This window comes from Scomber japonicus, chromosome 14 (genome assembly GCF_027409825.1).
Source record: "Scomber japonicus isolate fScoJap1 chromosome 14, fScoJap1.pri, whole genome shotgun sequence".
NCBI lineage: Eukaryota > Metazoa > Chordata > Actinopteri > Scombriformes > Scombridae > Scomber > Scomber japonicus.
In genome coordinates, this window is record NC_070591.1 from 1,123,751 (window position 1) to 1,136,312 (window position 12,562).

Sequence of the window (12,562 nt, forward strand, 5' to 3'; positions counted from 1 at the left end):
GAACTGGGACACAGCTATGGACAATGAAGGAGAGTTTAAAATGGGACAACCTTGATAACAATGCTGTGAGACATTCAGTCTTCAAATACAGTCTTTAAAGGATTGAGACACAGCTGTCTGAAGTCACGCACACATACAGGTACAAGTAGACACACACACATACACACACCCACACCCACATACAGGTACAATTCAGTTCAATTAAATTCAATTATCATTTCAAAAGTGCTTAATGTGGCGTTATCTTGCCCCCCTGAGGAAGACAAACAGATAAGCAAATTGCTTTATTGCTTCGGCTATCAGGCTTTTAAATGTTGCTAACAGCTAAATGAACACAGGCCAGGCATTGTAAACCTGAGAGCCTTCATGTGATATTTATTATATTGATGCCACAGGTGCTCAGCTCCGAGTCATCTATTAATTTTCTCCATACTTCTTCTTCTTCTTATTCTTCCACGTAACTCCTCCCACAGCTTTGAGAAAACCCCGACAATATATACATCAAAACGTGCAGCTCGATCGGGAAAGAGGTGCTATAAAGTTTGGTGTTGAAATTCCAATTTTTCCCCAAAAAACTGGGAGATTTCTCCATTGGAAATGAATGGGAATTTTTTGAAAACCTCCAAAAATTTCGCCTTTTTTCGGAGTCACCTAGCTCTCTCATACGTGCACGTAGAAACGTGATTCAAACTTTAAAACGGAGGAAAACTTGTGCTCTCTTCAAAATACCAAACTGTTTTTCCATAACATGTAAACTTGTCAAACTATGAGCAGTCAAACAAGGAGTGGAAATCACTTTTTCTTCAAAGTTAGAGTGCAAGAACCAGTAAAAACTAACCTTAATTTTTATTTTTAACTCGAGCTCACGGCCAAACCGTGAAAAGGAGACAAATAATTTTTAGTCAAAATGTAGACATAGGTGTTGGGATTCATAAAATGTGTCTTTGACAGGCGGGGTCTGCACAAAATTTAAACGGGGGGGGGCCGAGACCGGCAGCAATACCTGTCTCGCTCCCCATTGACCCTAATATAATCGTCTTCTTTTTTCAAAAGAATCTCACTCTGTCTTCTCACTGAGCTTACTCGCTCATTTTAAGGAATATCTGAATAAAATAAACACTGTCAGAATCTGCCGGCTTCTGTGTCTCTCACGGTGTTTTCGGTTTTTGGACAGGAGTTACGGTTTTCTCACAGTTTGCAATTGTTCAGGAACTTGTCAGAAGCCAAATTTTTCAGAATTTTGAGAATTTTTTCCAAGCAGATTCTCACATCGCCGTAGCAACCGTAGGGCCTTAGCTGTCCTTAGCAACCGCAGGGCCTTAGCTGCCCTTAGCAACCTGTCGCTGGGCAGAAACTGACCTACCTTTGTGTGATTGGCTAATTCTACCTGTCTGTCTGTTTTGCCAGTTAACTGAGCTAGCGGCCGAACTAGTATTGATACTCTATATATACATATGAATTATATTGACACTTTTACTGCTCAAATGCAGGCTGGTGTGTGTGTGTGTGTGTGTGTGTGTGTGAGTACACACTGTGTTGTAGTGCTTAGAGTTAGTGCATGTTGCTACTGCCTTGTGCTCTGTGTGCTACTCTCTGCTTACATCTACTGTTACACTTGATACTGACTAGTAAGATGTACTTAATACTGCCACAGTAAAAGTTACTTAGTGTTATATATATGTATATATGAGTGATATATGAGCTCTAAATAGAGAGAAGTCACAGTTAAGAAGCACACACATGTTTATCTGAAGTCTGTTTGTTGGATTTAAACCAGAGTCAAAGTTTCTCTTTGTGATGACTAGAAAACACACATGGTTGTAGTTAAAGTCATGTCAACTAATAAGAAGCTACTAAGTTGAGAGGCAGGACTGGGTTTATTATACTGTGTATGTGTGTGTGTCTCCAGTGTTACTGGTTTACCTCTCAGACTCCAGAAGATGAAGAAAGAGGAGGAAGAGGAGGATGGAGCAGAGTCTGTAATATCCAGCTGTCTGTCTATGAAGAGTGACCAGTTTAAACCTGAACCTCCATTCTTCAGTAATGAACCTGGACCCTCAGACACAAAGTAAGAGACTGTTTCTACTGTAAACTGACCTGAAGATGATTCAGTTTAATATCATTTAAAAACAAACACCACTGACTGACAACACACACTCTACTAAACCATCTCCATCAGTTATCAGTGAGAGTCTGAAGATCTTCTAAAGCAGGTTCAGACATTTAAATATAAAGTATCAGCTGATGTGTTTATCAAAGCTGTGCAGCTCATGAAAATGTGTGTAAATGATTCAGTCAGACTTCATGCATGCATCAGACTCTACAAACACACTGTGAGTTTACAGGAGATAAATGTGAAAGAATGTGTTCATGTCCAAAGAGAGAGGAAGAGGAGGGCTGTTTCTGTGGAGGAGCAGCTGTCCTGCTGTTCTTTGTGTCAGGACGTCCTGAAGGATCCAGTCTCTACCAGCTGTGGACACTGGTTCTGCAGACGGTGCATCACCTCATACTGGGACCAGTCTGCTTCGTCAGGAGACTCCTCCTGTCCCCAGTGTGCAGAAAGATCCAGAACCAGACCTGGACAGCAGACAGACAGTCAGACCAGCACTGTACAAAGTAAGACTGAAGATCTGTCTGCTGATGTCATCATCTCTGAAAACAGGAATCTACCTCCTCTATCCTACTGAACATTAACAGTCACACTGATTTCTGTTTCATTCTACCTTTTTTCTTCTCTTTCAGCAGAAAGTGGTCTGCAGGAGGTTTTAGATGAACATCAGATCAGTCTGAGCAGCACATGTGAATGTGTGACTCAAGGAACTGATGAAGCAGGAAGTGAAATCCACTCCAACAGCATCTTCACTGAGGTGCACATCACAGAGGGACAGAGTGAAGAGGTTAATACCCAACATGAGGTGAGGCAGCTTGAAACAGCTTCCAAGATGAAGACCCTCCATGATGCTCCAATCAAGTGTCAGGACATCTTTAAAGTCTTACCTGACCAACAGAAACACATCAGAGTGGTTCTGATGAACGGCGTCGCTGGCGTTGGAAAAACCTTCTCAGTGCTGAAGTTCACTCTGGACTGGGCACAGGGCTCCGAAAACCAAGATATCAGTCTGCTGATTCTGTTCTCGTTCAGGGCGCTGAACTTGATCAAAGATGAGCAGTACAGTCTGCTCATGCTGATCCATGTTTTCTATCCAACATTACAGAAGCTCACAGCAGAGAAGCTCGCTGGCTGTAAAGTTTTGTTCATCTTTGACGGCCTGGATGAAAGCAGACTTTCACTGGATTTCAACAACAGGAAGGTCGTGTCTGATGTCACACAGAAGTCATCAGTCAGCGTGCTGCTGACAAACCTCATCAAGGGGAAGCTGCTTCCCTCAGCTCTCATCTGGATAACTTCCCGACCTGCAGCAGCCAATCAGATCCCTCCGTCATGTGTGGACAGGGTAACAGAAGTACGAGGCTTCACTGACGCCCAGAAGGAGGAGTACTTCAGGAAGAGATTCAGTGATGAAGAGCAGTCCAGAAGAATCATCTCACACATCAAGACATCCAGGAGCCTCCACATCATGTGTCACATCCCAGTCTTCTGCTGGATCACTGGGACAGTTCTGGACCACATGTTGACTCCAGACCAGAGAGGAGAGCTGCCCAAGACCCTGACTGACGTGTACTCACACTTCCTGGTGGTTCAGACAAAGAGGAAGAAGAACAAGTATGATGAGGGACAAGAGACGAGTCCACAGGAGCTGACGAAGGCTGACAGGAACCTTCTTCTGAAGCTGGGGAGGCTGGCGTTTGAACAACTGGAGAAAGGAAACATCCTGTTCTACCAAGAAGACCTGGAGCAGTGTGGTCTTGATGTCACAGAGACCTTGGTGTTGTCAGGAGCTTGTACACAGATCTTCAAAAGAGAGAGTGTGAGCTTCCAGAAAACAGTCTACAGCTTTGTTCATCTGAGCATTCAGGAGTTTCTGGCAGCAGTCTACATGTACCACTGTTACACCAGCAGGAAGACAAAGGTACTGAAGGACTTCCTGGGAGAATCAAAACTAAAGTCTGTCCTCAAGAAAGTTTCAGCCCATTTCAGAAACAATCCACCTGACAGTGATCATGGTTTAACATCTCTGGATGACTTCCTGAAGAGAGCTATGAAGAAATCTCTCAGAAGTAAAAATGGCCACCTTGACCTGTTTGTCCGCTTCCTTCATGGCCTCTCTCTGGAGTCCAACCAGAGTCTCTTAGGAGACCTGCTGGGTCAGACAGACAACAGTCCAAAAACCATCCAGAGAGTCATCAACAACCTGAAGGAGATGAACACCGAGGATATCTCTCCTGACAGAAGCATCAATATCTTCCACTGTCTGATGGAGATGAACGACCGCTCAGTACATCAGGAGATCCAACAGTTCCTGAAGTCAGAGGACAGATCATGGAAGAGACTCTCTGAGATCCAGTGCTCAGCTCTGGCCGACATGCTGCAGATGTCAGAGGTTCTGGATGAGTTTGACCTGACAAAGTACAATGCATCAGAGGAAGGACAACTGAGACTGATCCCAGCCGTGAGGAACTGCAGAATGGCTCAGTAAGTCTAGATGTGATTAACATTATAAATCAGTGTACATTAGTAGTTTAGTTATTGACATACAAATCATATAAAACATTTTTTATTGTTAAAATTATGCTGTACTTGTTTATAGATGAAAAAACATGTCAGTTATATTTAGTGTTAGATGATGCAGAAAAGGGTTAGGGTTAGGGTTAGCACAGACAACTCCGGGGAAGAAGTTTAGCTTATTGAATGCATTAATAGTACATGAATGTTAATGGATATAGATGAATGAATAGAGAGAGAGAGGGAGGAGGAGAGAGGAGCCCAGTGCATCATGGGAGTCCCCCGGCAGTCTAAGCCTATAGCAGCATAAACTAGGAGCTGGAACCGGCCCTAACTATAAGACCTATAAGTCTTTCATGGTCAGTCATTATGTCAGGCGGTAGCAATTCTTCTCCAGAACGCTGTCTTATCTGTTGTTTTGGATTGTCTCGCCTCTTCCTTGTCCTTGGCAGGGACTGCTGGTGTCTGACGCACAAAATAAAAAATGTTGGAGCTTAACAGCTGTACTCCTGACTTGTTAAGGCAAAACCCATCTGCATTCCCAAAATCCTTTAAAATTGTCAATAAAATTCACTGATTGAGCAGCACACGTATCTTTGAGCCATCTGTTGAGCATCATCAGCCTGCTGAATCTCTTGTTTCCTCGCCGAACCGTCGGAAAAGGTCCACTTATAAACACCTCAGTATTCAGACATCGAACTTTGTTCAGTAGATCATTAAAATCCTGTTTCAATACCTCTGATTATTGCTTGACAACATCAAGGGCTCTTCCTCAGCATTGATCTTTTCTCTGAGATATCAGACACCATGTTGAGTACTTTGGTGTTTCTGTTGCTGCAAAAGTATTTTACAGTATTTAGACAGTAAAAGTGTTTTTCTAATCAAGATGTCCTCATGTTAACTTAGTGGAGACATACATGGGATCAGATCACACACACACACTGTGCACATTATGGAATCCTCAATGTAACTCCATTTTCTCTCCTTCATCTGCAAGATTAAAGCTAAACAAAGATTAAAAGTCTGCAGGTCTGAGAGAGAGTGATGAGAATGATTGTTTCATTCAAGCACAGTGAGACAGCATCAGCTGAACTGGGAGTGTTCTGGTAGCTTACTGGTCTGTGCTTTGATTCTGGTGCTGGACCTTTGTTGCATGTCATTCTCTGTCTCTCTCTCCTATTGTTTCCTGTTTATCTCTGAACTGTCCATTAAAGGAATAAAATGCCTCAGAAAACAAAGATTTAAGATATTAAAAAAGATGATCTGAACCACTGATGTGAAGATCAAATGTTCATCAACATAGTGAATGTCAAACTGTTTGATCATCAAATGCATGAAGTAAATATAAAGTGTCCTCTTTCATGATAACATATGTTGGAATATTTGTGTCATTACAGACTTTATGACTGTGAACTCTCAGAGACTCACTGTGAAGTTGTGGCCTCAGCTCTGAAGTGCAACCCCTCCCATCTGACACATCTGAACCTGAGTCTCAACAAACTGTCTGATTCATCAGTGGCGCATCTGTCTGCTGGACTGGAGAGTCCAAACTGTAGACTGCAGACTCTGAGGTCAGTTCACTGACTGTAGCTTTGGTAGATTTTTGACTCTTACATACCTTTCAGGTCAAATTTGACCCGTATTGACATTTTACAGCAGTAACAATTCCCTTTAATGTCATTTTTTAGCCTGAAATGTGATGACTTTTCCTGAAGTGACCCAAAATACATAAAAATAAAAATATTTTATCAATTTATATTTTTGTATAGATGCTAAACATTTTTGCACATTGCGGCTGTTACAGCTCAAATTCGACCCATATTTTTTCAGATTGATTTTCAATCTACCAGTTTGTGTCAAATAAAGGAAAATTGTGGTTTTATGGAACCTTGAAACTTTGAGAATGTACATGTCATGTTTGTGTGCATTTTATATGGGAACGAGGTGACAAAGTTCACGGGGACCTCAACACTGTCACGAGATGTGTCTGGGTTGCCAAAACATTTGCCCAGGTTCCCGCAGAGACTTACACCTGCTGGTCTTTGAAGGGGCAGGTGGAATCCCAAAATATTGAAATAGTAAAACATAGGAGTGATCATATATGGTGCATAGAGGGAACAGAAGTCATCCAGAGGTCAGACGGTGTCTTGACGCAGACACCAGATGTGCACCTGCAATGTAATAAAATGTACAAAGTAATAAATTGGAATCTGTTTGGGTTGGGAGGGAGGTGGTGGGGGTCATAACATTACAAAGGTAGGTAGGAGCTGCCATTTCAGTGATCTCACACAAGTCAAATGTGAGTCTAGCAGACTGTCAAAGCTTCATTTTAGCTTCAACTGAACTTATTACACACACTGTGCACATTATGGAAGCCTCAATGTAACTCAATTTTCTCTCCTTCATCTGCAAGATTAAAGCTAAACAAAGATTAAAGTCTGCAGGTCTGAGAGAGAGTGATGAGAATGATTGTTTCATTCAAGCACAGTGAGACGGCATCAGCTGAACTGGGAGTGTTCTGGTAGCTTACTGGTCTGTGCTTTGATTCTGGTGCTGGACCTTTGTTGCATGTCATTCTCTGTCTCTCTCTCCTCTTGTTTCCTGTTTATCTCTCAACTGTCCATTAAAGGAATAACATGCCTCACAAAACAAAGATTTAAATATTAAAAAGATGATCTGAACCACTGATGTGAAGATCAAATGTTCATCAAAATAGTGAATGTCAAACTGTTTGATCATCAAATGCATGAAGTAAATATAAAGTGTCCTCTTTCATGATAACATATGTTGTAATATATGTGTCATTACAGACTCTGGGACTGTGGACTCTCAGAGACTCACTGTGAAGTTTTGGCCTCAGCTCTGAAGTCCAACCCTCATCTGACACATCTGGACCTGAGTAACAACAAACTGTCTGATTCATCAGTGAAGCGTCTGTCTGCTGGACTGGAGAGTCCAAACTGTAGACTGGAGACTCTGAGGTCAGTTCACTGACTGTAGCTTTGGTCGATTTATTTCTATTTAATAAATTGAAATTCTTCAGTGAAGTTTAAAAATGTTTGGTTCATAATTTTCAGGATTTGCTGAACACAAATGTGTAGAATGTAAATATTTTCAGGAATTTAAAATCCACAGTCTTGTTGTGAGTAAAATTTTCTAAACTTCTACATTTAAATCTTCTTCAGCTCTGAACAGATTATGAAATATTTAATAATTTCAAACATGAACTTTGTTTCTAAACTTACTTCATTTATTCTTTATTCAGATTGTGTTACTGCAGTTTGTCAAAGATCAGCTGTGATTATCTGGCCTCAGCTCTGAAGTGCAACCCCTCCCATCTGAGAGAGCTGGATCTGAGATTAAACTACCTGTTGGATTCAGACGTGAAGCAGCTGATTGATCTTCAGCAGAGTCCAGACTGCAGACTGGAGACTCTGGAGTGAGTAGAGAGTTGGAGTCAACTGGTTTCAACAGTTTAGTATTAAACACAGTCAGTATCAAAGCAAAGATCCAGTATTTCCTGGTGAAGCTCCAACCTTCTCAGTGCTGCTTTCCTCAGTGAAGCTGTGAGAGGAGAATGGTGACAGGCTTCAGGATTGGACAGAAAGACAGAGAGAGAGAGAACAGTCAGCCAATCAGATGAGCCAGAAGCTTGTTGTGATCATGTGTTTGAGTTGATGTGAAGACGACTGTTGTTGTTGTGTTGATGTCTGCAGGAAATAAAGCTGGATTACAGCTGACAGCCTTACAAGATGTATAGAGACAGTGATCCTCATCATCAAATCTGATCTCAAAGTGTTTGTTCTCTCATTTCAACACTAAACTATTGATCAGTTCATCTTTGTCAGAGCTCTAAGATCAGTCTGACTGCAGCCTGCAAATCACTGGCTCTGATTTCACACAAGCATCATTACGTTTAGTAACCATGTGGTCTTTATACAGACCAGAACCTCTGCTGAAGTCCAGGAATCACAGCAGCTGTTTAGCTGAGAGCTCTGACTGATTGTCATGTGATGATTTAACAGCAGGGAACATCTTCAAATCCCACAGAGACTCTGTAGCTTTAAACTTTGATAAGAGTTGACATGTATCAGCAGTAAATCCATCAGTAAACTGATGAGTGAATGTCTCTGTTTCTGCAGTAATGATGTGTTCATGACTCTCAGCACTTTATTTCCTCTGTGTACTTTAGTGAAATCTGCAGAGGAAACACGCTTGATAGTAAAAGTGTGTTTTACTAACCCTAACCCAACACGTTAACATGAGAGCTGAAAGGAAGCAAGCTACGCTGCACAGCTGTTCCACTTCTGGTCTGAACAGGACTGAAGTCCCTGCTGCTCTTTATACTGGATGTGCTGCATCACTGACTGACAGCTGATCAAGCGAGTCTCACTAAACAGTAATTTATCTCCTCTGTTCTTTCTTCTTCTCTCATCAGCTGGGGGTCATGATCTCTGTCAGAGTGAGAGTGAACATCCAGGAGTGTTGAGAGAGGATCAGCTGGATCCTGATGATCCATCTGGAGTCTGGATCTGGATTTTGCACTTTACAGATTAGTTCTACATGAGCTGTTTGATGCAGAAAAGATAAAAACAGGTGTTATAAGTCAGAATGTGAGTCTGGGCTCATATTAATCAAGCATCTCAGAATCACACTGAGAGTTAACAAGGACTAAAACTAATGAAGGAAGCAGAAGAGATCAATCTGTTTGATAAGTCTTTATCTTCCTTTAAATCACTTCTTCTAACTCATTTTATCCACTGATCTACCACTTATTTACTTTGATATGCTGTACATCTGACATTTGAATCTTCTGTGTTTTCTGCTTTATTTCCTTGCTGCATGTTTGTTAGTTTTGTGTAAAGCGTTGTTTACGACGGAACGGGACGATGCTGATAATAAACAAAGACCTAATTCTAATAAATGTTTTTATCCTGTGTGGAGCTTCAGCTTCATGTTTCACGAGCAAGGAACACATCACCAACGAGATACGTTTTAACAGATTTATTGACAGAATTTGAATGAATTGTGTATTCTTGATGCGGAACGATTCTTGATACGGTGATTCTTGATGCGGTGTGGGGAGGTCGGACGAAGGATCCGCCGCTGCGCCCGGGCAGTGACGAACCCCCAGGAACCTATGAGAGAGGAGAGAAGAACAGAAGAGAGGGCGGGGGGAGGGAAACTCGAAAGCGAGAGTGAACGAGGGGGAAGCTGTTAGGCCTGTTTATATAGGAGCCGGAAGGGGTGTAACTGGTGTGTGTTCCCACTCTCGAAACTGCGCTTATCAAGCTTCGATTAACATCTATTTTTATTGTAGTTCTTTTTCTGTCTTTCTGTATAAATGACTTGGATTTCTAACCACTGGACAACCAGGACGCTATCTGAGTTTATGTCATAAGAATAATGCAGCTTTAAAATAAAGTATCATTTATTATTAATTTCTTTAAAGAAACTATTGGAAACTTAACTCTTATATATCTTGAATTGTATGTTTACATGTTTGTCTGAACTGGAGGAAGGAAACAGCGCCACCAAGTGATGATACAAGAAAAACTTTAAACTTTTAAAAAATGTATAAGCAAAGACTCAATCTAGTTAGAGATGTCTCTGTTAATCATTTGTCTATGAAACAAATGTGTAGAATAATTAAGAACAAAAGCAGCATGTCCAAAACTTCACATCCACAAAAGAAATACACAGTAAAAGCAATCCAAGACAGAGTCCACACATGGCACACATCCTTCCATGCATCCTTTACGTTGGCATGGATGTTAACCAATACATCCACCAGGGGGCAGCGTAGAGTCAACAAACTTAACAAACATGGCGACTGTGGAGGAGATATTGATAATGTTCCTCTTGCATACAAGACAAAAATGATATGTTTAAAGTTTCTTACCAACTCACACAACCTTTCCTCAAAAAGTGTCTCACTAGAGCTACGTATGGAGTAGTGACAGCAACACTGCCCCCCCCCCCATGGTTTCTGGTGGTACTGCTCCGTTTGGTCCGTATCCGTAAGCTTTATGGAAACGTGAACGCAGAGCACGAACAGAAGCCGTCTGTATCTGTATTTTTATTTTTATTTTTTTAACATTCTGTTTATTGGATTTTTCGTATTCAAGACAAGTATTTGAATAACTCATTGTGTATATTTTCAACCCTAACCCTAACCTTCAACTTAAAGATCCCCCCTAGACTAATCATTTATTTTTTGTTTTCCGCAAATATTAGAAAATGGTGAATAATGTTGGTCACTGTTTCCCAAAGGTCAAGACAGCAAAATGAAAAAAGGGGTTATCAAAGGGTTAAGACAAAAACTAAACCAAAAATAGGCATAAACTATCCAACCTGGGTTGATGTTAAACTTAACTATTCATAAAATAGGTTAAAGACACTAAATATGAAAAATGGGAAGTGATTTATGTTTTGGTTACCTGCACGATTTTTTATTTTGACTTTCTATTATATGTTGTTTGTGTTTAATGTTTAATTTCAGTAAAATGATGGCCTTTACATTTAAAGTATTTGTTCTCTGGTCTAACTTCATACTGTTACCCGACTCCTTAGAACCTAGAACTGGACCAGTAGTATTAGTAATGTGCTACAGACAGACACAAGTACTACAGGAGCATTTGTACATTGCTGTTAACTATGGAGAGATGATGCTAATGATGAAATCTCAGGAAGCTTCAGCTCCTCATGAACAGATTAAGTTCATCAGGCTGAAACCAGATATTTACAAGTTAAGAGAGTTTGTTGGATCTGACTTCACTCCTACAAAACAACCTTCCAGAGAGAAAAGATAGAAGTCCAGATTACAGGTGCTCACTGAATACATTATTAATATTAGAAATTCAAAATCATCAGATAGAGTTGGGATGAAGTTCAGTGATGATAAATCATGTGATCTCCTCTCATCACCTTTAAAAGCAGCAGACAGATGAAAAGAACCAGGAGGAAAAATACTAACTAATATCTTTATTAATTTTACTTTGTAACTTTTTTTTAAATAAGAGTATAAACAAAGGTATTGTAATTCACATTATGAGACCTTTTTTGTCCCCAATAGAGAGATGAGTCCCCACAACACACACACACACACACACACACACACACACACACACACACACACACACACACACACACACACACACACACACATGTGACTTCCAGTAAAGAGGAAGAAACAGACAGGAAGTTAAAGTTTTCAGTATTCAGTCAGACGCCATTTCACAGTCAGTAGAGCAGAAGGAGGAAAACAGCAAGTCTGAGGCAGGTGAGTGTTAATATCAGGACTGTAAATAATGATTACTGTCATTATTGATCAATCTGATGATTATTTATCACATTCATTGTTTAGTTGATTAAAGTGTGTCAGAATAATCTGAAATTGTTCGTTCAACGTCTTCAAAAGTCGTTTCCTGTTCTTTTCCTGGTTTCTGCGTCCTCACATTCAAGAAAAGTGTGTTTGAGATAAGAGGTGATCTGAAACACTGCAGCACAAGAACAACTGCTCACATATTTATCTCTGTAATATAATAATATATTATTTGTTGTTGATCGACCTCAGCACTGCTCTGCCTTAATAGTAACTTTACTGTCTTTACTTTTATGTAATCTGTTGTGGTTTTATTGTCTGTTGAAGCATTTTGAAACATTTGAAGAGACTAAATTATCATAATACAGATTTAGCACTGTTCATAATCTTTATTTTTATCATAAGAATTTATTATAGGGGTTGCATTTGTGCTACAACTGGTTTTACAGGAAAATGTAGTTTCTCTTTGTGATGACTAGAAAACACACATGGTTGTAGTTAAAGTCATGTCAACTAATAAGAAGCTACTAAGTTGAGAGGCAGGACTGGGTTTATTATACTGTGTATGTGTGTGTGTCTCCAGTGTTACTGGTTTACCTCTCAGACTCCAGAAG

At 40.5% G+C, this 12,562-nt stretch overlaps 1 protein-coding gene across 1 annotated transcript; it reads left to right on the forward strand.

Moving 5' to 3' along the window:
- The first annotated feature begins 1,940 nt into the window (after window positions 1-1,940).
- Window positions 1,941-9,075, forward strand: LOC128373225 (protein NLRC3-like). The gene is made up of 8 exons (XM_053333519.1): window positions 1,941-2,068; window positions 2,381-2,616; window positions 2,746-4,066; window positions 4,118-4,594; window positions 6,022-6,195; window positions 7,435-7,605; window positions 7,890-8,015; window positions 9,063-9,075. Exons 1-8 carry the CDS (start codon window positions 1,941-1,943, stop codon window positions 9,073-9,075), a joined length of 2,646 nt encoding a protein of 881 aa, XP_053189494.1.
- The last annotated feature ends 3,487 nt before the right edge of the window (window positions 9,076-12,562 follow it).